The sequence below is a fragment of the Salvelinus fontinalis genome, chromosome 9, assembly GCF_029448725.1.
Source record: "Salvelinus fontinalis isolate EN_2023a chromosome 9, ASM2944872v1, whole genome shotgun sequence".
NCBI classification, from domain to species: Eukaryota; Metazoa; Chordata; class Actinopteri; order Salmoniformes; family Salmonidae; genus Salvelinus; species Salvelinus fontinalis.
Genome location: NC_074673.1, coordinates 24,601,873 through 24,626,478, shown reverse-complemented (window position 1 = coordinate 24,626,478; position 24,606 = coordinate 24,601,873). Strand labels below are relative to the sequence as shown.

Below are 24,606 nucleotides of genomic sequence, written 5' to 3'. Positions count from 1 at the left end.
GGGCCGGTGTACATGGCACCAGCCTTACGCATGGTGTCCCCGGTTCGCCAGCACAGCCCAGTGCGGGCTATTCCACCTCGCCGCACTGGCCTGGCTACGGGGAGCATTCAACCAGGTAAGGTTGAGCAAGCTCGGTGCTCAAGAGCTCCAGTACGCCTTCACGGTCCGGTATATCTGGTGCCACCTCCTCGCCCCAGCCCACTACCACCAGTGCCAACACCACGCACCAGGCTTTCTATGCGTCTCCAGAGCCCTGTTCCTCCTCCATGCACTCGCCCTGTGGTGCGTGTCTCCAGCCCGGTACCACCAGTTCCGGCACCACGCACCAAGCCTCCTGTGCGTCTCCAGAGGCCATAGTCTGCTGTCTGCCCAGCGCCGCCTGCGCTGCCCGTCTGCCCAGCGTCGCCTGCGCTGCCCGTCTTCTCAGAGCCGCCTGCACTGCCCGTCTGCCCAGTGCCGCCTGTGCTGCCCGTCTGCCCAGCGCCGTCTGAGCTGTCTGTCTGCCCAGCGCCGCCTGCGCTGTCCGTCTGCCCAGCGCCACCTGCGCTGTCCGTCTGCCCAGCGCCGCCTGCGCTGTCCGTCTGCCCAGCGCCGTCAGAGCCGCCCGTCTGTCCTGACCCGTCATAGCCGCCCGTCTGTCCTGAGCCGTCATAGCCGCCCGCCCGTCTGTCCTGAGCCGTCAGAGCCGCCCGTCTGTCCTGACCCGTCAGAGCCGCCCGTCTGTCCAGAGCCGCCCGTCTGTCCTGAGCCGTCAGAGCCGCCCGTCTGGCCTGAGCCGTCAGAGCCGCCTGTCTGGCCTGAGCCGTCAGAGCCGCCCGTCTGTCCTGAGCCGTCAGAGCCGCCCGCCAGACAGGGGCCGCCAGAATCGCCCGCCAGACAGGAGCCGCCAGAGCCGTCAGTCAGCCAGGACCTGCCATAGCCGTCAGTCAGCCAGGACCTGCCAGAGCCGTCAGCCAGCCAGGAGCTGCCAGAGCCGTCAGCCAGCCAGGAGCTGCCAGAGCCGTTAGTCAGCCAGGAGCTGCCAGAGCCGTCAGCCAGCCAGGAGCTGCCAGAGCCGTCAGCCAGCCAGGAGCTGCCAGAGCCGTCAGCCAGCCAGGACCTGCCACAGCCGCCAGTCAGCCAGGACCTGCCAGAGCCGCCAGCCAGCCAGGACCTGCCAGAGCCGCCAGCCAGCCAGGACCTGCCAGAGCCGTCATTCAGCCAGGATCTGCCAGAGCCGTCAGTCAGCCAGGACCTGCCAGAGTCGTCAGTCAGCCAGGACCTGCCAGAGTCGTCAGTCAGCCAGGAGCTGCCAGAGCTGCCTATCACGCCGGCGATGCCGGAATTGCTCCTCAGTCCGGAGCTGCCCCTCAGTCCAGAGGCGCCCATCAGTACAGTGGGGTTATTTTGGTGGGTCGTCATTAGGAGGAGGCCACGGAAGCGGGGATTAACTATGGTGGAGTGGGGGCCACGTCCAGCGCCAGACAGACAGATGCCCACCCAGACCCTCCCCTATAGGTTCAGGTTTTGCGGCCGGAGTCCGCACCTCGGGGGGGGGGGGGGGGGTACTGTCACGTTCCTGACCTTATTTCCTTTGTTTAGTCTCTGTTTAGTTGGTCAGGACATGAGCTGGGTGGGCATTCTATGTTTTGTGTTTCTATGTTGGGTTTGTTGTTTGGCCTAATATGGTTCTCAGTCAGAGGCAGGTGTTTGTCATTGTCTCTGATTGGGAACCATATTAAGGTAGCCTGTTTGCACTGTTGGTTTGTGGGTGATTGTTTCCTGTCTTTGTGTTCTGCACCAGATAGGACTGTTTTCGGATTTCACATTTATTGTTTTGTTGCTTGTAGTGTTCACGTTATATTCTTTATTAAATCATGTTGAACACTAGCCGCGCTGCGCTTTGGTCCTCTCTTTCATCCCAGGAAGAAAGCCGTTACACCTGGCTAACAAGTTGAATCAGCAATACAAAATTTGGTTAAATTATTTTTTTACTAAATACCTAAATAATCACACAGAATTACATAAACACAGAATGTATCATACATTTATTACAAATTATGTCATAAAGGAAAACGTCCTTAGCGGACAGAACAGATATGACAGCTTGTTACACAAAGAAAGGGGGTGGGGTTTTGAATGAAAGAGCGGGAAGACTGAGGAACAAAGGGAGAAGCTATGTCTCTATCGGGCCGTAGGCAGTTACTCGTAAATACAGTATCTTATGCATTCTAAATTACCGCCAATTTGAAAAAGGAAAATGCAATAAATATTTACTCTGAGCTGCGCTTCGATCGGTTGGTCGTAGATGGGAGGCCGGGTTGTCCTTTGAAGAATGTCTGATGGTAGAATGGATACTTGGTAGTACCGTCGTCTTGTGGTAGAATAGATACTCTGTCTGTCCTCTCCTAGCCCTCGTCTACAGTTGCTGCGCTAATGCGACGGCTAGGAGGTATCACTTCTTTAGTGAATAAGAGTTCAAAGTTCATACCAAGTTGCCATGCTATATGCCCATGCTATATTCTAGCTAGTATAGTCAAAATGCATGCTTCCGGCGTGTAGGTCGTCACCTTCACATTGAAATTTGATGCTAATTTCGTTAGGTTCTCTAAGGTTGGCTTAGTTCTGTAGATGGTCTTTGTCCTTTCAACGTGGGGACCTCAAGTCTATACGTCCTTGGAACAGGTTATTATTTGAGCCCTTTTAAAGTAGGACCGTGGCCCTAACGTTCTCGGAACAGAAATTTTCATTTTCGTCAAGGGGCTTATATAGGATTGGGAGAGGGGGCCGTGTTTCATAGATTTACACCCAGTGTCTGTTCACATGGGCGGGGCCCCTGTGTGAGCAGAGTGGTGTTCTTCTGACAAACCGTTCTCTCATTAAGAAGCTAAAATTACATTTAATCTTTTCACAAATAGTTTCATATTTAAACATTTAAATTGCACAAATTGCATTCCATGTGAATCTGATAACTAGAATGTGTCGACTTTCCAAGATACAGTTTATGTCATCCTGTCATTAGTAATAATGTCTCAGACAACAACTAATCTGAGATCATATTCATTAAGTACCAACGCATATTTTCAACTGGTTGGATTACCGAAATATGGTTCCGTTTCCTATCTTTTGATGTCACCAGACTCTCCATGTTAACAAAGGGATTTTCAATAGTCACATCGGTAGAGTAGAGAGAGGAAAAAGGGGAAAGGTATTTATGGGGATCATAAATCTCCCCCATCAAGCCAACATCATGACACCCTCATCCATACCCATACATGCAGTCAGAACTGCCGCTAGCGTGGGGTCCTAAGCAAAAGTTTGTTGAGGTGCATCTCCATCTTGCTTAGCAAAATACTCTTGACAGCGAAAATAAGATTTAGCAATTTGTTTCGTGCAATTCTACTCATTTTGCCATGGGGTGGAGAGAAATGTTTGTAGTTTTGAATATAATATATGAGTGAGGGTGACTAACAAAATCAATGAGGGCAACCCAGTTGGTAATTCAACCATGATTGCTACACGTTTAGATAGCTGGCTGCTAGACTAATTTTCCAATCTCATTATTATTTTTTTGATTGTCATTCAATCAATCAAATGTATTTATTGAGCCCTTTTTACATCAGCAGATGTCATGAAGTGCTTATACAGAAACCCAGCCTAAAACCCCCAAAAGTGAGCAATGCAAATGTAAAGTCAGTGACGGACCTAACAAGAGAAAAACTGCTGATGCACAACAGAAGTTTGAAATTGCACATTGTGTATTCTACTATTCTAACTCTTAACAGTAAGTTGAGGCCCAGACTGAGTTCCTAATAAAACTAAACATTTTGTTGTTTTGAGGGAAATTGATGCGCGGGCCTACTAAAGGTAGGCCACTAATCAATTAATCATCATCAATCGCTCTGGTACAGCTTGTGTTCAGATGATCAGCATGTATTGCTTGTGTTTCTCAGGTCATGGTTTGGATCCATGGTGGCGGATTCATCATGGGCTCTGCATCAACATATGATGGTTCTGCTTTGGCTGCATACCAGGATGTGGTTGTGGTGCTGATCCAATACCGTTTGGGACTGCTGGGGTTCTTCAGGTAAGACTGAACCACTACTGAACCGCACACAATTGGAACCAACTTTTCTGCAGCCGTCATTGACAAATATTTGGCACAACACCTTTAATTTTTTTTTTCTTACAATACAAAAATAAACGAAGACAATAGACAACTTAACAGTTACGTACATTCATTTCTACAGACATTAATGACATCACACTTGCTCAGACCAACATGTTCCCACCGTATCCACACCCACACTCATCCTTTGCATGTCTCCAGTGCTTGTAAAATTTTATGGCTTCAAATTTTACTATTTTGTTTGTCTCTCTAGCCCAAATGCTTTCAATATTTAGATAAAAATGCATTTGATTCATCCACTGTCTTAACAATGGAGAGTCATTAGATTTGTTTCTAAATGATTGACGAGAAAAGTACAGTTGTAAGGTTCTGTATTTATTTTCTTAGTCAACCTTGTGTTCTGTTTCGTTGTGTTCTTGAACATAGCCCTCCCTGTCTTTCATTTTTGTTCATTGATTTCACCTGTGTTAGTTACTCACCTGGTCTCATCAGCTCCTTATTTAGTTCAGTTCATTCTGTTTGTGCCTTTGTGAGGTATTGTTCGTTTTGACTCTACTAAGCCTTTTCCTAGCTCGTTTGTGAGAACCAATAATAGCCTTCAGTCCTAGTTTTGATTCACTTGCCTGTTTGCCTACCTGTGTATGACCATTGCCTGCCAGTAACCACGATTCCTTCCTTCTGTGAAGGTGTATTAAACACCTACGGCGCTCTGCGAGTGAATCTACACCTTTTTCTCATTGAGCGTTCACTACAACGGTGCAACCCAATGGGGTATCTTTCCGCAGCCTCATACGCCATGTCTTGAAATATGCAGATAGACGGATTAAAATAACGTATATTGTAAAACTTCTAACAGCCAACTTTCTACCTCTGCCGATAATGTTTTGACTTTATAGCACTCTCAGAAGGCATAAATCTGTCACTATCGTTGAAATGAGCAGACCGAGATGCAGTGTCTATTCCATCCTTTATTTTGGAATAGAAAACAAAAAGAACAAAACGAACAAACGAAACGTGAAGCTCAGAGCAGTGCTCACAGGCAACTATACATAGACAAGATCCCACAAAGCACAAAGGGGAAATGGCTGCCTAAATATGATCCCCAATCAGAGACAACTATAAACAGCTGCCTCTGATTGGGAACCATAACAGGCCAACATAGACACACAAACACCTAGATGACCCACCCTAGTCACACCCCGAACAAACCAATATAGAGAATAAAAAGCTCTCTATGGTCAGGGCGTGACAGTACTCCCCCCAAAGGTGCGGACTCCGACCGCAAAACCTGACTCAATAGGGGAGGGTCCGGGTGGGCATCTATCGTAGAGGGTGGCTCCGGTGTGGGGCGAAGTACCCACTCCGCTCGTGGACACGTCATCGGAGGAACCGGACCGTGGCTCGTCGTCGGAAGAACCGGACCACGGGTCGTCGCGGGATGCTCCGGACTGCAGACCGTCGCTGGAGGCTCCGGACCGCCGATCGTCACTGGAGGCACCGGACCGCCAATCGTCGCTGGAGGCACCGGACCGCCGATCGTCTCAGGAGGTTCCCGGACCGCGGACCGTCTCAGGAGGTTCCCGGACCGTCTCAGGGGGTTCCGGACCGCGGACCGTCTCAGGGGGTTCCGGACCGCGGACCGTCTCAGGGGGTTCCGGACCGCGGACCATCTCAGGAGGTTCCGGACTGTGGACCATCGCCAGGAGGTTCCGGACTGTGAAACGTCACCGGAAGCTCTGGACTGGGACCTACCTGTCGCCGGACGCTCTGGACTGGGAACTGTCGCTGGAAGCATGGGACTGGGAACTGTCGCTGGAAGCTCTGGACTGTGGAGGCGCACTGGCTGCCTAAATATGATCCCCAATCAGAGACAACGATAAACAGCTGCCTCTGATTGGGAACCATAACAGGCCAACATAGACACACAAACACCTAGATGACCCACCCTAGTCACAGAATCATTGAGTCACTGTTAGTTTTACACTTAAGACATGACTCTGCTGTCAGTTGGATAGGCTTTAATGACCAATGGGTTTTCAGTATCAACATCAGTGGTGTAAAGTACTTAAGTAAAAATACTTTAAAGTAGTTTTTTGGGGTATCTGTACTTTACTATTTATATTTTTGACAACTTTTATTTTACTCCACTACATTCCTAAAAAGTACTAATTACATTTTGAATGGTACTAATTACAGTACTAATTACAGGACAGGAAAAGGGTCTAATTCACGCAGAGAAAATCCCTGGTCATATCTACTGTATCTGATCTGGCTGAGTCACTAAACACAAATGCTTTGTTTATAAATTATGTCTGAGTGTTGGAGTGTGCCCCTGTCTATCTGTAAATACAAAAAGAAAAAGAAAATCGTCCCATCTGGTTTGCTTAATATAAGGATTTTGAAATGATTTATAATTCTACTTTTAATAAAGTATATTTTAGCAATTACATTTACTTTTGATACTTAAGTATATTTAAAACCAAATACTTTTTTACTTTTACTCAAGTAGGATTTTACTGGGTGACTTTCACTTGAGTCATTTTCTATTAAGGTATCTTTACTTTTACTCAAGTATAACAATTGGGTACTTTTTCCACCACTGATCAACACTGTAAAGTAAATTTTGGTGGCATAGTTAATGAGTGTATTTGATGTCTATTTTACCTGTTTTGAGTCTATGTTGAAGACATTATTTGATTTCCCATCTCTTCCATACAGCACAGGAGACAAGTATGCCCCAGGGAACATGGGACTACTTGACCAGGTGGAAGCTTTGCGGTGGGTCCAGGAGCACATCCACAACTTTGGGGGCGACTCCAAGTCGGTCACCATATTTGGAGAGTCTGCTGGTGGAGTGAGTGTATCGTTACTGGTGAGGATCCACACACACACAGAAGCGCGCACACACACACAGAAGCACACACACACAGAAGGGCACACACAGAAGGGCACACACAGAAACGCACACACACACATATACACACACAGATTGTTTGTGCTGTTGAACAGGCTTTAAAAATATATATTTTTCGCTAGCTTCATTCACCGTTGTCTGCTGGTCTGTTCCATCGTGCGATAGCTGAGAGTGGTACTGCAGCTATGGACGCTATCATAAATTCCGACCCCCTGTCTGTAGCCCAGGTATTTTCAAACTCTTTCTCTCCACAAAAAAAGGTAAACACTGTCATAGGTATACATCACACCATCAATTTTTTATCACAACCATGGCAAGTGATTATTTTGTTTGTGTCATAGATGGTGGCAACCATATTGGGCTGTAACAGCAGCAGCACAGAGCAGATTGCAGACTGTGTGGAGAAGTTGACTGCTGATGACATAGTTAATGTTCATAAACAGGTGAGATGTCCTGGACACCAGAACTATTTGAGCACTGTTCTCTGATATAAAAGCCACAACAACTTTTAGGCTCAGTTATATTAGCTTGTTTTTGTAACTCAATCGGGGTCTCTGCTTACTATTGAGAGTTGGAATAGTAGAATACACCAGGTGCCATTTTCTCTTGTTATGCCAGTCACTGACAGTCAACATTTTTAGATTGATAGTTAGTCTAGCCAGTTATCTAAACTTGTAGTAATCATGGCCGAATATCGACAAAGGATTTTGTTAATAATTTTCACTCAGATATCACATTAACATGGCATAAGTCATTACAAAATGTGTAGAATTGCTGGAAATGTACTTTAAAACTACAATATTTATCTCCACCATCAAGAGGAGGGCCACCAACATATTTTGCCACAAGGTGTGAAGCCCCACAACCAAATCTTGCTTAGGGCATCCAAAAGGCTAAAGCCGGCCCAACATAGCCTACAGTGTTTTCCAGCGAGACATGTTTGTGAGCGAGTACTGAGCCTAAACTTTCCCCAGAGGCATACTGCTTGAATGCAGTGTGATTTTGCACTTTTTAACTGGCAGCCCCTGAATAACTATGTTCTCAACATTTGTCTTTTTAAAGAACCAAATGTTGCGAATTGGTGTGACTGTTGGCGGGCATTTCTTACCCAAGTTGTTGACTGAGAGTTTCCATAACCATGAGATGCACAAGGTGCCGTTTATGACGGGCACCAATACTGACGAAGGTTGGCTACTGGCAAACGTAAGTCAGCTTTGAACATGTATTTCAATATGTATAACAACTGAATATTGGATGTGACTTGGATAACACTTTAAGTTAAGAACATTAAGTTAACAACAGAAAGTTGTTCTTTCTGCTAATTAGGGACGGTTTCAACACATATAGTAACAGCTTTAGGCCATATTAACATGTTATAAATCGTTCTTTAGCAATTGCTTTTCAAATGCATGGGAAAGTAGTAATGTTTTTATTAATATACAAGTGGTATGAGGGGAAAGTCACTATTTCACTTTTGTAATAACAAAAAACCTTCCACTCGTACTGTGTAAAATGTTAATACAATGTCGTTACTAAGGAGAGCAACACATGTTTAAAGGGATAGTTCTGGATTTTTGCAATGCCCTTTATCTACTTCCCTAGAGCCAGAAGAACTCGTGGATACCATTTTATGTATCTGCATCCAATATGAAGGTACATAGAGGTAGTTTCGCAAGCCAATTCTAACAAGCATGTTAGCTGTTCCCATAGACTTCCAGTCATTGCGCTAGAGCTAATTAGCAACTTCTTTCAAACTGCATTGAGATGCATAAAAATGGTATCCACAAGTTCATCTGACTTTGGAGAAGTAGATAAAAGGCCTCATTGCAAAAATCCAGAACTATCCCTTTAAGAGTGACAATGTAAAGTGTCACTGTGACTTGATTTTAATTTTCAATTGCAATGGTTGAATGTTGTACTCCCTAGATGATGGCACCTCCTGGTTGGGTGGATGGAATAGACCGGGAGCAGGTCATGCCTCTTTTGGCATTATGTTACCCTGATGTAAGTATATGCAGTCCTACCTGCCAAGAAATTGCTCAGATGAAATGCCTCATTACTGATAACAATACATGCTGTGTCTACACTGATGTAAGACAAAAGCACACCAGATGATATTGTCTAACTACTGATAACAATACATGCTGTGGCTACACTGAATGGTCTTTGTCTCCTTCAGCCCAAGGATCAGTGGATAACTGAGCTGATAGCAGATGAATACCTGGGAACCTCTGGAGATCGGATTAAAAACCGTGACGGGTTCATTGAGCTGGTTGGGGATGCTTTGTTTACCATTCCTGCTCTTACGACAGCAGGCTTCCACAGAGGTAAGCTCAAGATTCAAGGACATTAAAGTGGATGTAGATGTTTCCTCACCCTGAAAGTAGTCAATGGGCCAGGAGAAACTCTAATCCAAGCCGCTACAAACTTAAACTAACTTTAGTCACTGCTAGATAAAATCAATGGAAGTGATAGGGGGAACTGTCCAATATTCTACATTTCATCATGACCAAATCAACAAAAATCAACTCCATCTGACATCAAATTCAAATACATTTTTATTGGTCACATACACATATTTAGCAAATGTTATTGCGGGCGTAGTGAAATTCTTGTAAATCAAGTTGGAAAATCCTGAACTTCCCTTTTAATCTATTAATTATTAGAGGTTCAAGGAGCTAAACTGGGTGAAACCCTATTGTATTTGTTGCCGTTGATTGTTATTAATCCGGTTCGGACTAAATTTGGTGAAAAGATACAAATTCCCGTGAGATAATAAGGCCTAGGAGGATGCAGCCCTACATGATGGTAAAGAGTCATGGGACACACCCTCTCACACAATGCCATGCCAATTGGCCACATGGTGGAGCTATAACAAGCAATTGAAAATGCACTTATTTTGGGGGGGGGGGGCCTCCCGGGTGGCGCAGTGGTCTAAGGCACTGCATCGAAGTGCTAGCTGTGCCACCAGAGATTCTGGGTTCGAGCCCAGGCTGTGTTGTGCTGTGTTATGTTTCGGAGGACGCATGGCTCTCAACCTTTGCCTCTCCCGAGTCCGTACGGGAGTTGCAGCGATGAGACAAGACTGTAACTACTTCCAATTGGATACCATGAAATTGTGGAGAAAAAAGGGTAAAAAAAAGAAGAAAATGCACATTTTTGAAAGGTCTAGAGTCCTGAAATTTGGTACATTGATCCGTCTCATCACATTAAACAAATTTGCCTCAAGAACCCAATATGATGGATTTTTAAAACACTTAACTCCTCTGGCACCAAATGACCGATCTGCACGAAACTTGATATATAGCATCTATGGACCAAGGTTAGTCAAACAACATGGCCGCTACTTACCATTAACATTAACAAGGACGTTGTCTGGCACATAAATGCATATAAATCAGACACAAATATTCGAATTGTAACAAAACTTGATACACATGTTCCAAACACTATTAAGACTCAACATAAGCACGCACATTGAGATCCACCATAGAGTGGCGCTATATCTCTTGATCTATTTGACTCTGCGATTCCATTTTTCAAACATGCTCAGGGATGTGAGTCTAGGTTTGAACTTATGATGGCGCTGTTGGGACAGGAAAAAATCATCATGCAAGCTCATTTGCTTATAGTGGCCATGTTGTTCAAGGTAGAGTCTGGGGGAAAAAGACGTGCGTCTATAGAAGCTATATACCATATTTGGTACCAATTGGTCCAGTAGTTCTGTAGAAGAAGACGTTTAAAGTAGTCAACAACATAAAAAAATTGTCCAAAATACAGGTAACTGCCGAAATAAAGGAAACACCAACGTAAAGTGTCTTAACGCGTTGGATCACCACGAGCCGCCAGAACAGCTTCAATGTGCCTTGGCATAGATTCTACAAATGTCTGGAACTCTATTGGAAGGAATCCTCCACGAGAAATTCCATAATCGTTTTGTTTGAAAACGCTGTCTCAATTGGGTTGAGATCTGGTGACTGAGACACACATACATACTTTAAACCCCCTTATGCTCCTTTGAGACCCTTCTTTCAAAGTCTAGCCATGGTATCCAAAAGAATGGCCAACTGGACATTTTCATACATGACCCTAAGCTTGATGGGATGTTAAGAAACTCAGGAACCACACCTGTGTGGAAGCATCTGCATTCAATATACTTTGTGTCACTCATTTACTCAAGTGTTTCCTTTATTTTAGCAGTAACCTGTACATCAAAAGCATATTGCATGATCTGTTAGATTTTGAGTTCTGATATTCGGCAAGCATGGTAAGAGTAGAGAAGTAGCTCATCCTAGAGTGATGTGTCCAATTTGTCTTGATTGTGGGGCCATAGTTCGAACCCTGCCATGGCTGCTTGCAGTTATGTTTCATCAATGTTCTTAGTTTGTCGAGATGGTTGTGTGCAATCTTTCCATAATTGTTATTGTCTTATCCCACCCAACAGATGCAGGTGTGCCTGTGTACCTGTATGAGTTCCAGCAAACTCCCAGCATGCTTAAGAAGATGAGGCCGATTTTCGTTGGGTCTGACCATGGAGATGAGCTTATGTTTGTTTTTGGATACTGCTTCACAACATCACATGTTACAATTGATGGTAAAGAAATACTCTACCAACTCTACCTGCAATACCCCTGATCTTTGCCATAAATAATGTACACTATATATACCCTTCAAATTTGTGGATTCGGCTATTTCAGCCACACCCGTACCTGACAGGTATATCAAATCGAGCACACAGCCATGCAATCTCCATATACAAACATTGGCAGTAGAACGGCCATACGGAAGAGCTCAGTGACTTTCAACATATTGCCTGCAATCTCAATGCTGTGCGTTACAACAAGCTCAGACAACAAGCTCAGTCCGATGATGCTGTGACACACCGCCCCAGACCATGACGGACCCTCCACCTCCAAATCGATCCCGCTCCAGAGTACAGGCCTCGGTGTAATGCTCATTTCTTCGACGATAAACACGAATCCGACCATCATCCCTGGTGAGACAAAACCGCGACTCTTCAGTGAAGAGCACTTTTTGCCAGTCCTGTCTGGTCCAGCGACGGTGGGTTTGTACCCATAGGCAAACAGGACTGGCAAAAAGTGCTCTTCACTGAAGAGTCGCGGTTTTGTCTCACCAGGGACATCTGTAAGTGTCTTAACGACCTTTCCACAGGTGCATGTTCATTAATTGTTTATGGTTCATTGAACAAGCTTGAAATAGTGGTTAAACCCTTTACAATGAAGATCTGTGAAGTTATTTGGATTTTGACGAATTATCTTTGAAAGACAGGGTTCTGAAAAGGGGAGGTTTGTTGTTTTGCTGAGTTTACTAACTCTGAATTTTTTTCTTTCAGCCTTATGTACAGAGGAAGATGAACAGCTAAGTGGAATCATGATGAGTTACTGGGGCAACTTTGCTCGTACAGGGTAGGATCTTGTTCTATGTTTTTAAAACACATAGTTTAAACAAAAATAATAGGTAACAGTTATAGGTTATTAACTTTACTGTGTGTGTGTGTGTGTGTGTGTGTGTGTGTGTGTGTGTGTGTGTGTGTGTGTGTGTGTGTGTGTGTGTGTGTGTGTGTGTGTGTAGGTCTCCCAACGGGGTCGGCCTGGTTCAGTGGCCACAGTACGGACCAGAAGGAGATTACCTGGGGATAGGGCTGGAGCAGGTACCTGGTCAACACCTAAAGAGGGACCGCTTCACCTTCATGACAAAGATCCTCCCTGAGAAAGTGCATTTGGTTCAAGAGAAGATTAAGCACAGCGAGCTGTAAGGCTCACCTCAAAAGTTTTTCATTTATCAACTCAGACTGTTAACTGATATCAAACTTCAAATGTACAGTATTATTGCTAACAATTAAAACTGCATGCATTGCATGATCATGAGCACAGTGTACATGACCTAGAGCACGATTTAACAATAATTTGGATGCACTGAATGTATGAATAGAATCTCAGATGAACTTTTAAGGAAACATTATTCTACAGTGAGATACCTCATTGATCCTTAAGTTGATTTTATAGCATTTACATGGAGAATTTCCAAATTTGACTGAATAAAACTGACTGTTCATTGACTGTTCATTTTTCAACCCATTGCTATTCACTGGAATTATTTGAGGGGGCTCTAGTAGTAGCGAGCATGACATGCCTTGGATATTTTCTGGGGGGGAAAAAAACTCTGCAATCTACAAACTAAACCCCAAAATGACAAAGTGAAAACAGGTTTTTAGCAACAAAAAAATGTGCACATTTATGTAGATAAGGAATTTCAGTTTTTTAATTTTAATAAGTATTCAGACCCCTTTTCTATGAGACACGAAATTGAGGTCAGGTGCATCCTGTTTCCATTGATCATCCTTGAGATGTTTCTACAACTTGATTGGAGTCCACCTTCGGGGGGGGGGGGGGGGGGGGGGGGCAATGCAAATAGTCTGGGTAGGCATTTGAATAGATGTTCAGGCGTCTTATGGCTTGAGGGAAGAAGCTGTTTAGAAGCCTCTTGGACCTAGATTTGGCACTCTGATACTGCTTGCCATGCAGTAGCAGAGAGAACAGTCTATGACTATGGTGGCTGGAGTCTTTGACAATTTTTAGGGCCTTCTTCTGACACCGGCTGGTATAGAGGTCCTGGATGGCAGGAAGCTTAGTCGCGGTGATGTACTGGGTCGTATGCACTACCCTATGTAGTGCCTTGCGGTCAGAGGCCGAGCATTTGCCATACCAGGCAGTGATGCAACCAGTCAGGATGCTCTTGATGGTGCAGCTGTAGAAACTTTTCAGGATCTGAGGGCCCATGCCAAATGTTTTCAGTGTCCTGAGGGGGAATAGGTTTTGTCGTGCCATCTTCATGACTGTCTTGGTGTGCTTGGACCATGTTAGTTTGTTGGTGATGTGGACATCAAGGAACATGAAGCTCTCAACCTGTTTCGCTACAGCCTTGTCGATGAGAATGGGGGCATGCACCGTCCTCCTTTTCCAGTTGTCCACAATCATCTCCTTTGTCTTGATCACATTGAGGGAGAGGTTGTGGTCCTGGCACCACACGGCCAGGTCTCTGACCTCCTCCATATAGGCTGTCTCGTCGGAACATAGGTGTTCCTTTTGTCCAGTTGAGAAAGGGCAGTGTGGAGTGCAATAGAGATTGCGTCATCTGTGGATCAGTTAGGGCAGTATGCAAATTGGAGTGAGTCTAGGGTTTCTGGGATAATGGTGTTGATGTGAGCCATGCCTTTCAAAGCACTTCATGGCTACAGACGTGAGTACTACGGGTCGGTAGTTATTTAGGCAGGTTACCTTAGTGTTCTTGGGCACAGGGACCATGGTGGTCTGCTTGAAACATGTTGGTATTACAGACTCGGACAGGGAGAGGTTGAAAATGCCAGTGAAGACACTTGCCAGTTGGTCAGCGCATGCTCGGAGTACACAGCCTGGTAATCTGTCCGGTCCTGCGGCCTTGTGAATGTTGATCTGTTTAAAGGTCTCAATCACATCTGCTGTGGAGAGAGCGTGATCACACAGTCGTCTGAAACAGCTGATGCTCTCATGCGTGTTTCAGTGTTACTTGCCTCGAATCGAGCATAGAAGTAATTTAGCTCGTCTGATAGGTTTGTGTCACTGGGCAGCTCTCGGCTGTGCTTCCCTTTGTAGTCTGTAATAGTTTGCAAGCCCTGCCACATCCGACGAGGGTCGGAGCCGGTGTAGTACTATTTGATCTTAGTCCTGTATTGATGCTTTGCCTGTTTGATGGTTCATCGGAGGGCATAGCGGGATTTCTTATAAACTTCCAGGTTAGAGTCCCGTTCCTTGAAAGCAACAGCTCTACCCTTTAGCTCAGTGCGGATGTTTCCTGTAAACCATGGCTCCTGGTTGGGGTATGTACATACAGTCACTGTGGGGATGAAGTCATCATTGCACTTATTGATGAAGTCAGTGACTGATGTGGTGTACTCCTCAATGCCATCGGAAGAATCCCGGAACATATTCCAGTCTGTGATAGCAAAACAGTCCTGTAGCTTAGCATCTGTTTCATCTGACCACTGTTTTATTGACAGAGTCACTGGTGCTTCCTGCTTTAATTTCTGCTTCTAAGCAGAAATCAGGAGGATAGAATTATTGTCAGATATGCCAAATGGAGGGCAAGGGAGAGCTTTGTACGCGTCCCTTTGTGTGGAGTAAAGGTGGTCTAGAGTTTATTTCCCCTCTGGTTGCACATTTAACATGCTGGTGGACATTTGGTAAAACGGATTTGTTTTCCTGCGTTAAAGTCCCCGGCCACTAGGAGCGCCGCCTCTGGATGAGCGTTTTCCTGTTTCCTTATGACGGTATACAGCTCATTGAGTGTGGTCTTAGTGCCAGCATCGGTCTGTGGTGGTATTTAGACAGCTACGAAAAATACAGATAAACTCTCTAGGTAGATAGTGTGGTCTACATCATATCATGAGATGCTATACCTCAGGCTAGCAAAACCTCAAAACTTCCTTAGATATCGTGCACCAGCTGTTGTTTACAGATATACATAGACCGTCACCCCGTGTCTTACCAGAGGCTGCTGTTCTATCCTGCCGATACAGTGTAAAACTCGCCAGCTGCATGATGTTCATGTCTTCGTTCAGCCACGACTTGGTGAAACATAAGATATTACAGTTTTTAATGTCACGTTGGTAGATTCATCTTGCTCGTAGATCATCAATTTTATTTTCCAATGACTGCATGTTTGCCAATAGAACAGACGGCAGTGGAGTTTTACTCGCTCGCCCACGAATTCTCAGAATGCAGCCAGACCTCCTTTTTCTCCGTCTTCTCTTCACGCAAATGACGGGGACAGTTAAAAGTGCATGTCAGAGCAAAAACCAAGCCACGAGGTCGAAGGAAATGTCTATAGAGCTCCAAGACAAGGTTGTGTAGAGGCACAGATCTGGGGAAAGGTACCAAAACATTTCTGCAGCATTGAAGGTCCCCAAGAACACAGTGGCCTGAGTAATTGGGGGAGAAGGGCCTTTGTCAGGGAGGTGACCAAGAACCCGATGGTCACTCTGATAGAGCTCTAGAGTTCATCTGTGAAGATGGGAGAACCTTCCAGAAGGACAACCATCTCTGCAGCACTCCACCAATCAGGCCTTTATGATGGAGTGGCCAGACGGAAGCCACTCCTCAGTAAAAGGCACATGACAGCCCACTTGGAGTTTGCCAAAAGGCACGTAAAGACTCTCAGAACATGAGAAACAAGATTCTCTGGTCTGATGAAACCAAAATTGAACTCTTTGGCCTGAATTCCAAGCGTCACGCCTGGAGAAAACCTGGCACCATCCCTAAGGTGAAGCATGGTGGTGGCAGAATCATGCTGTGGGGATGTTTTTCAGTGGCAGGGACTGGGAGACTAGTCAGGATCAAGGGAAAGATGAACAGAGCAAGCTATAGAGAGGTCCTTGATGAATACCTGCTCCAGAGCGCTCAGACCTCAGACTGGGGCAAAGGTTCACCTTCAAATAGGACAATGCCAAGACAATTCAGGAGTGGCTTCGGGACAAGTCTATTAATGTCATTGCGTGACCAAGCCAGAGCCTGGACTTGAACCCGATCGAATATCTCTGGAGAGACTTGAAAATAGCTGTGAAGCAACGCTCCCCATCCAACCTGACAGAGCTTGAGAGGATCTGTAGAGAACAGAATGGGAGAAACTCCCCATATACAGGTGTGCCAAGCTTGTAGCATCATACCGAACACTAAAGGCTTTAATCGCTGCCAAAGGAGCTTCAACAAAGTTCTGAGTAAAGGGTATGAATACTTATGTAAATGTGATATTTCCATTTTTTATTTGTAAAATGTGGGAAAAATCAAGGGGTCTGAATACTTTTTGAAGGCACTGTATACGGGCCAGATTATGATTTAGGAAATTATGTCTTTCTTATGCATGCCTTTCCAATGCACTTCCCAGTAGTTGGTATTCAGACTTACCTTATGAAGGTGCCTAAGTACATTTATCTTAGCCATCCCTTAAAACAGTTCAGATTCTGTCGACAGACTCAATAAAATACATAAAGAGAACAGGTTCAGATTATTAGGGACCAATGAAAGAAAGCCATCTAACTATATGCATATTCATCTCAGTTTCACCACCAATTGATAGATTAAAAAAATACTTTGATCTTGTAGATGATTTAGCGTTTGGAACGTATTTATGAATCATAAAAAACAGGTTTGGAGAGCTTTTATGTGCGAAAGAAAGAAAATTATGGTTTGATTCATTCAGAAAATTGCTACATTCAGTTTTTTAACTGTTAATTTTTTTTATAAGGAATTAAGATAAATGATTAAATAATTCTACCCAGAAACTTAACCATTAGGGATTAGATGTTATGTAGCATGGACAAGGAGTAATTAAAAATAGTAAGGGAAGAGAGGAATCTATGTGTGTGCCGAAAGAAAGCAAAGAGAATCCTTAACCTATGTTTGAACCGACCCGGCTATAACTCTGGGGAGATAAGATAGGACAGGGAGAGCCCCTCCAGGTTTCCCTTATCTGGGGGGGGGGGGGATGGGGGGGGACTGGAACTGTCAGCTGGGTAGTGATCAACTGTGGTGAGAATTGTAGAGACCAAGAAAGCTCTCCTAATGTTAGTGTGTATGTATGTGCGTATGTTAAGATAATGTTATAAAGGGAACATCATTGTATATGCACAGGAGCGCTCTCATAAATACATTTTCTGACTATCGTAGCTGGGCCTCCATTTGATTCATTTCAACCAGTTTCATACAAATTCTTGGTTTCAGGCTGAGTAGTTAATTGAATTGGGTTTATGAATATCGAGAACAAAATTCTCGTGACATTAACCCATGGTAATGTTGGAAGATTAGTGTACGGTAATTATAATAGGTAGATTAGTGTACATTAGTAGACTATACCCTCATCTATTGCCTGCACTAACCATGGAACTGTGTGATGACACAGCCAAGTATTGCGCCATGCATTGACTTCAAACAGTTACGGCTTGATCTGCGTTCCGCACCATAACTGTTTAATTAGAACGTATTTTTTTATATTATCAACTGTTACAAATGATCCTCAGTCAGTCAAGTCATGGTTCCATAGCCTCTGGAAGAACAGTTGAAACTGGAGCAGCAAGCACGACAAGGTAGCACTTCTGGTGAACAGGTCAGGGTTCCATAGCCACAGGAAAAACAGCAGAAACTGGATCAGCAGCACGACCAGGTGGATTGGGGACAGCCAGGAGTCATCAGGCCAGGTAGTCCTGAGGCCTGGTCCTAGGGCTCAGGTCCTCAGAGAGAGAGAGAGATGGGACAATTAGAAGAAGTTCACACTATGCCTTGAATCTATGCTATCGTGCCCAGAAACCTGCTCCTTTTACTCTCTGTTCCGAACGTGCTAGACGGCCAGTTCGTATAGCATTTAGCCGTACTTTTATCCTACTTCTCCTCTGTTCCTCTGGTGATGTAGAGGTTAATCCAGGTCCTGCAGTGCCTAGCTCCACTCCCACTCCCCATGTGCTCTCATTTGTTGACTTCTGTAACCATAAAAGCCTTGGTTTCATGCATGTTAACATTAGAAGCCTACTCCCTAAGTTTGTTTTACTCACTGCTTTAGCACACTCTGCCAACCCGGATGTCTTAGCCGTGTCTGAATCCTGGCTTAGGAAAACCACCAAAAACCCTGAAATCTCCATTGCTAACTATAACAAAGATAGAACTTTCAAAGGGGGCGGTGTTGCAATCTACTGCAAAGATAGCCTGCAGAGTTCTATATTACTATCCAAGTCTGTACCCAAACAATTCAAGCTTCTACTTCTAAAAATGCACCTTTCCAGAAACAAGTCTCTCACTGTTGCCGCTTGCTACAGACCTCCCTCTGCCCCCAGCTGTGCCCTCGATACCATATGAATTGATTGCCCCCCATCTATCATCTGAGCTAGTGATACTTGGTGACCTTAACCCGGGACATGCTTCACACCCGGGCTGTCCTACAATCCAAGCTTGATGCTCTCAATCTCACACAAATTATCAATTAACCTACCAGGTACAACTCCAAATCCGTAAACACGGGCACCCTCATAGATATAATCCTAACTAACTTGCCCTCCAAATAAACCTCAATTGTTTTCAATCAAGATCACTGCCTAATTGCCTGCATCCGTAATGGGTCTGCGGTCAAACGACCACCCCTCATCACTGTCAAACACTCCCTAAAACACTTCTGCGAGCAGGCCTTTCTAATCGACCTGGCCGGGATATCCTGGAATGACATTGACCTCATCCCGTCAGTAGATGATGCCTGGCTATTCTTAAAAAGTGCCTTCCTCACCATCTTAAATAAGCATGCCCCATTCAAATTTTTTTTAACTAGGAATAGATATAGTCCTTGGTTCACTCCAGACCTGTCTGCCCTTGACCAGCACAAAAACATCCTGTGGCGTTCTGCATTAGCATCGAATAGCCCCCGTGATATGCAACTTTTCAGGGAAGTTAGTAACAAATATACACAGGCAGTTAGGAAAGCTAAGGCTAGCTTTTCCAACGGAAATTTGCATCCTGTATTACTAACTCAAAAAAGTTCTGGGACACTGTAAAGTCAATGGAGAATAAGAGCACCTCCTCCCAGCTGCCCACTACTCTGAGGCTAGGAAACACTGTCACCACCGATAAATCCACTATAATTGAGAATTTCAATAAGCATTTCTCTACGGCTGGCCATGCTTTCCACCTGGCTACCCCTACCCCGGTCAACTGCCCGGCCCCCTCCACAGCAATCCGCCAAAGCCCCCACCATTTCTCCTTCACCCAAATCCAGATAGCTGATGTTCTGAAAGAGCTGCAAAATCTGGACCCCTACAAATCAGCCGGGCTAGACAATCTGGACCCTCTCTTTCTAAAATTATCTGCCGAAATTGTTGCAACCCCTATTACTAGTCTGTTCAACCAGGGGCGAAAATCTGATATCAACTTTGGAGGGGACAATTACATTAAATTTTCTCAAGAGCAATTTCTGAGGGGCACACCAAAAGTAGTGCTGTAACACATAGCATACGTTGTTATATGTTAAATGTATATTGAGGAACCATAATCACTACTACTGGATAATTGATAGGTACAGTATTTAACTGAAGGGTTGTCCCAACTTGTTCAAATGTTTAAATCATTATAATACTACTACTAATAATAGTTATAGCAGTGTTCCTTGTAAGTCCAGTATGTATGCAGGTATTTGTACTTACAACGAGCAATACCAAGAAAGGCCAGTAGATGGCAATGGTACTGTACACTGTATGGGTGCAGTTTTCATAAATACAATGAGCATGGTGTGATCTCGTCTAAAATAATCTCCATTGAAAACCATCACAAAGTTGATTCAAACATGCTCTTAAACTTTCCTGACTGGCCATAGAGGACACCTAGCTGATGGACCCAAGAAAGGGAATCCCGGATCAGTGGGGAGGCTGAGCAGCCAGCCTGTGTAATCAGATTTACACAGTGTGCTCCACAACGCACATAGAGAGCTAATGGCTGCTGCCTCCTCACAATTGGCTGTGCATTTTCCTGCCATGTTTGAGGCACCATCGTAACTCTGCCCACGTAAGCCAGATGATGGGCAAATTGAGCCTCAACAACACATCAGTTGCCACTTTCGCAATGCCCTCGCATGTTGTCTCCGACACCCTGTATAGCCCAATAAACTCCTCGTGAGGGACAAGGCCATGGTCAACATAACGCAGACAGCCACTCCTGTTCAGCACCAGAGACATCTTGAGTACCATCAACAATTACTGAAAATTGTACAATCGTTAGAGACCTAATCTCAGCTGCAATGCCTCGAATGACTCTATTGGCCATGATGTTCAGAATTTCATTCCGTGCTTTGGGGCCTGTGTACATTGTGGTACGCTCTGTTAACCACTTCAGTAAAATGGGATCATCCTCTTCTGCCCTAAGTTTCAAAAGCTGGTATAAATTCCCACTGTCATCCGTGTGGCCTTTAAAGGCGTGTCCCTGTCTTACTACATGCCGCACCGAACTAACAATTTTCATCAAGCAATGCCTTGCGTCCTCCTGCTGTTTACCCCACGCGCTGGATAACTGGACACTGATTGGATTTAGCTGGTGTGCTGTTACAGTTACAAAGTGGCGGTGGGTTTGGCAGTTTTGATGTGCTGTGAATTTTTCAATGGCTTTTCTCCAGTTCCTAAATCCTACACTACTGAAGGCAGCATCTGCTCTTTGGCCAAAAGATGGCTGGCTTGAAAACCCTTGACAACAGTGAAAACACAACACTCCTTTTATTGATGGACTATTTTACAACAACAACAAAAAATTGAGAACCTTTCATAATGTTGCCAAACAAAGACTCAACAAACTTACCTGAGACTCCCTGTCTCTGCCAGTCTGTCCCTGCATATCTGTCCCCAACTCTGCTGTCTATGTGCCATCTGTTGCCTGCTCTGCCTAATGACATCATTGTGAAACATTTCCATTAGCATTTCACTTCTTTCTTATGAACATTTTATCAACTAGTCTTTGAGATATTAGGCTACTAGGGTTCTTACTTTGCGTTTTGGTGTACTGAAAAATACTCTGATGTCCGTCTTTTTTCTGCCATTTTTCTACCTGGCTGGCTGGCTGGCTACACACACACACAGTGTGTAGGTTATTTACAGTAGGAGATGGGCTTCTATCTTATCTTCTATCATTCTATATGTGCTTCGATGTAAAAGGTAGCTAGCAAATGTGAAAAGGATTGCAGTGACAAGAGTTGACAGCTGTATGAGTTCACCATTTACACAACATATGCTGCAACCTTTCGTAATGTTAATTTAGTTTGTTTCATATTGGCTGGTTTCCAACAATAGCTGAATTTGCAAAGCTAGCGAGCACCAATTCCGTTTCTGTGGTATTTGCTATAATCTTTGCTACCTGGTTAAATAAAGGTGAAATAAAATTAAAATAAAAACGTTCACTAGCGAAAATTTAGCTTTTGCAACGAGACCATTAAATATATTTAAGACAATGGTAGAAGAGAGTGTAGTTCTGTTCAGTTTGGACTTCAGTTTATCGCTAACCTTATCACAGGGACTTTGAAGCACTACAGCTACATGCTGATCTTGGAATAAACTGACGATAGCAAAGATTCCATCTTTGACGACGCCACATAAATGGAATAGGTACTAGCTAGCTTGATGGTTAATGTTTGCTTTAGTTTGCGTGCTAGCTCTGCAAATTCAGCTAGTGTGTGTGTGTGAAATCTGCCAACATAAAAAAATCATTGCTATGGCCGTTTGACTAGATAAACCTCACGTCAGTTACGTGCATTGAGTGCCTTTCACACAGTGGATACGAACCCTCTGTTACCTTGTCAGCCAAGGAACTGGCAGTGGATCAAACCATTGTGAGACAAAGGGCGGGGGTCGCAATCTTTTGAAACTTAAAAACGCGCTATTAAGTGTCTGTAATCAGCATAAGTGCTTTCATTGCGTATTATTAATATTATTGAAATTACAGTTATGTTTACAGTGATATATTGGGGGGGACAAATCATATTTTTCCCAGGATGGTGGGGGTCGTGTCCCCCCCCCGCCCGCCCCCCCTGGGATTTCCGCCTATGCACTGTATATAGACTTTTTGTTTTCTTTTGTTCTACTGTATTATTGACTATGTTTTGTTTTTTCCATGTGTAACTGTGTTGTTGTATGTGTCGAATTGCTATGCTTTATCTTGGCCAGGTCGCAGTTGCAAATGAGAACTTGTTCTCAACTAGCGTACCTGGTTAAATAAAGGTGAAATAAAATAAATAAAAATAAACACAGGACACCAGATAAAACAGGAGAATTTCACCAAATAGGACAGACTGACCCTAGCCCCCTGGCACATAGACTATTGAAGCATAGATACTGTATCATTAAACAAGTGCATTTATATTGGCAAGGAGGTGGAGGTATTGAGAAGGGTGCAACTGCAGCCTGCAATTCGAGGCATTCCTGCATGTGGGCATTCCTGCATCTGCAGGAACCCCACTTTATACTTTTACTGGTACATTTTTAAGCTATGGTGCCAGTACATAGGTAGGAGGCAGGGGCCTTCTAGTGCAGTAGATGGTGGTAATGCACTATAACGTTGGATGCCAACCACCGATAAACCCCACAGAAGGGGCGGGGTGTGAAAATGATAGCTAGCAATAGCTAGTACACACTGGTAGTGTCCTTCGTCCCCACCTGTCATGCACTGTTTTGGTTGGGAGCAAAAAACACGGCCTATGGTGATGAAGTGAACATCTGAGACCCGCACCCGACCCTGACCCGCAAAAAATACCCTGTAGGCTACAGTCAGACGGCAGAACTATTTTTTGACAGGGGTGCAGGATTGTTTGGGGCCCAATTTAGATGAGATTTTGCTTATAGTTTCCAACATTTTGGTAGGCTATTAGTTTTTCACCTTGTCTATAGGATACATGCAGCTTATCTTCTGTCATTATATTTTACATTTACATTTACATTTAAGTCATTTAGCAGACGCTCTTATCCAGAGCGACTTACAAGTATGCATTCATACTTTTTTTTTTTTTGTGTGTTGTTGCCCTAGAGGACTAAATAAACCCTTTCTCACCAGAATAATGTCATAAATTATAGAACATCAGTAACATTTTCTTTGCTTTGTAAGCGGAGCAAAGAAGTTTCTGGACCCGGAAGAAAATGCTATGAAAAATAAATAAATAAACTAATGGATCAGATTTTCTGAGCAAAATTTTTTCAAAAAGCAGTTTGACCAGTTGTAAGGAAATAGAAAGCTGTGAAAACTACCCAACATGTTTCTGATAAGATTTCAGTTTGGCTTGAATGCATATTTAAAGTGGTTGAAATACAATCAGCTTTTATGATGCTGATATAATAGCACCTCTACAGATGGTCCCTAAATGTGCATGAACATTCTTTCAAGATGCTGAAAGAAATGAATCTCTCTACTCCTGTTCCCGAGTCAAAATGTACATTTGGTGTGTACTTTTACTGCAAGAAATACTTAATTATGCATGAGTTAGTCTTTAATATTACGTGAGAGAGGAGGCTGGTGGGAGGAGCTATAGTAATGCCTGGAATGGAATTTTTGGGACGGTATAAAACTCATACATATGGAAACCACATTTGACTCCGTTCCATTTATTCCCTTCAAGCCATTACAATGAGCCCCTCCTCCTATAGCTCCTCCCACCAGCATCCACTGGAGAGGTTATAGACCTACAGTCAGTGACCAGATTTAAGTTTCCATTTAACCCATCTAAACAGCAGGGTACAGCTCTCTTGACGTACCATAGGCCTATTGGAAGTCCCCTTCTTGTGACTATCTAATTTGTATAGCGCCTCACAATCACACATAACATAGGCACTGCTATCATCGTCTTTTAACACTTAAAATCTTTCCCAAACATTACTTTTCTGGCTCTCCCTTCTCTTTATTTTCAACTCTACATTTAGCATATTTTCTCTTGTTGAATTCAACTCAGACATTGTCATTTTTGCCTAAGTAGATCAATGTCAACTTTTACTGGCCATTCCCAAAACCATTTGGCTATTTGGCATGGGTAC

The 24,606-nt window shown here is 44.1% G+C and overlaps 1 protein-coding gene across 1 annotated transcript in view; it reads left to right on the top strand.

The window, feature by feature from the left end:
• ces2b (carboxylesterase 2b) overlaps positions 1 to 13,116 on the top strand; it is a 42,818-nt gene extending 29,702 nt beyond the window's left edge. The window contains exons 16-25 of the mRNA XM_055933836.1: positions 3,933 to 4,066; positions 6,827 to 6,980; positions 7,145 to 7,249; positions 7,364 to 7,465; positions 8,085 to 8,225; positions 8,949 to 9,026; positions 9,202 to 9,349; positions 11,467 to 11,616; positions 12,376 to 12,448; positions 12,615 to 13,116. Of these exons, the coding sequence (XP_055789811.1) occupies positions 3,933 to 4,066; positions 6,827 to 6,980; positions 7,145 to 7,249; positions 7,364 to 7,465; positions 8,085 to 8,225; positions 8,949 to 9,026; positions 9,202 to 9,349; positions 11,467 to 11,616; positions 12,376 to 12,448; positions 12,615 to 12,798 (1,269 nt within the window). The 3' untranslated portion in view covers positions 12,799 to 13,116. The remainder of the gene's footprint in view (positions 1 to 3,932; positions 4,067 to 6,826; positions 6,981 to 7,144; positions 7,250 to 7,363; positions 7,466 to 8,084; positions 8,226 to 8,948; positions 9,027 to 9,201; positions 9,350 to 11,466; positions 11,617 to 12,375; positions 12,449 to 12,614) is intronic.
• Positions 13,117 to 24,606: the final 11,490 nt, after the last annotated feature.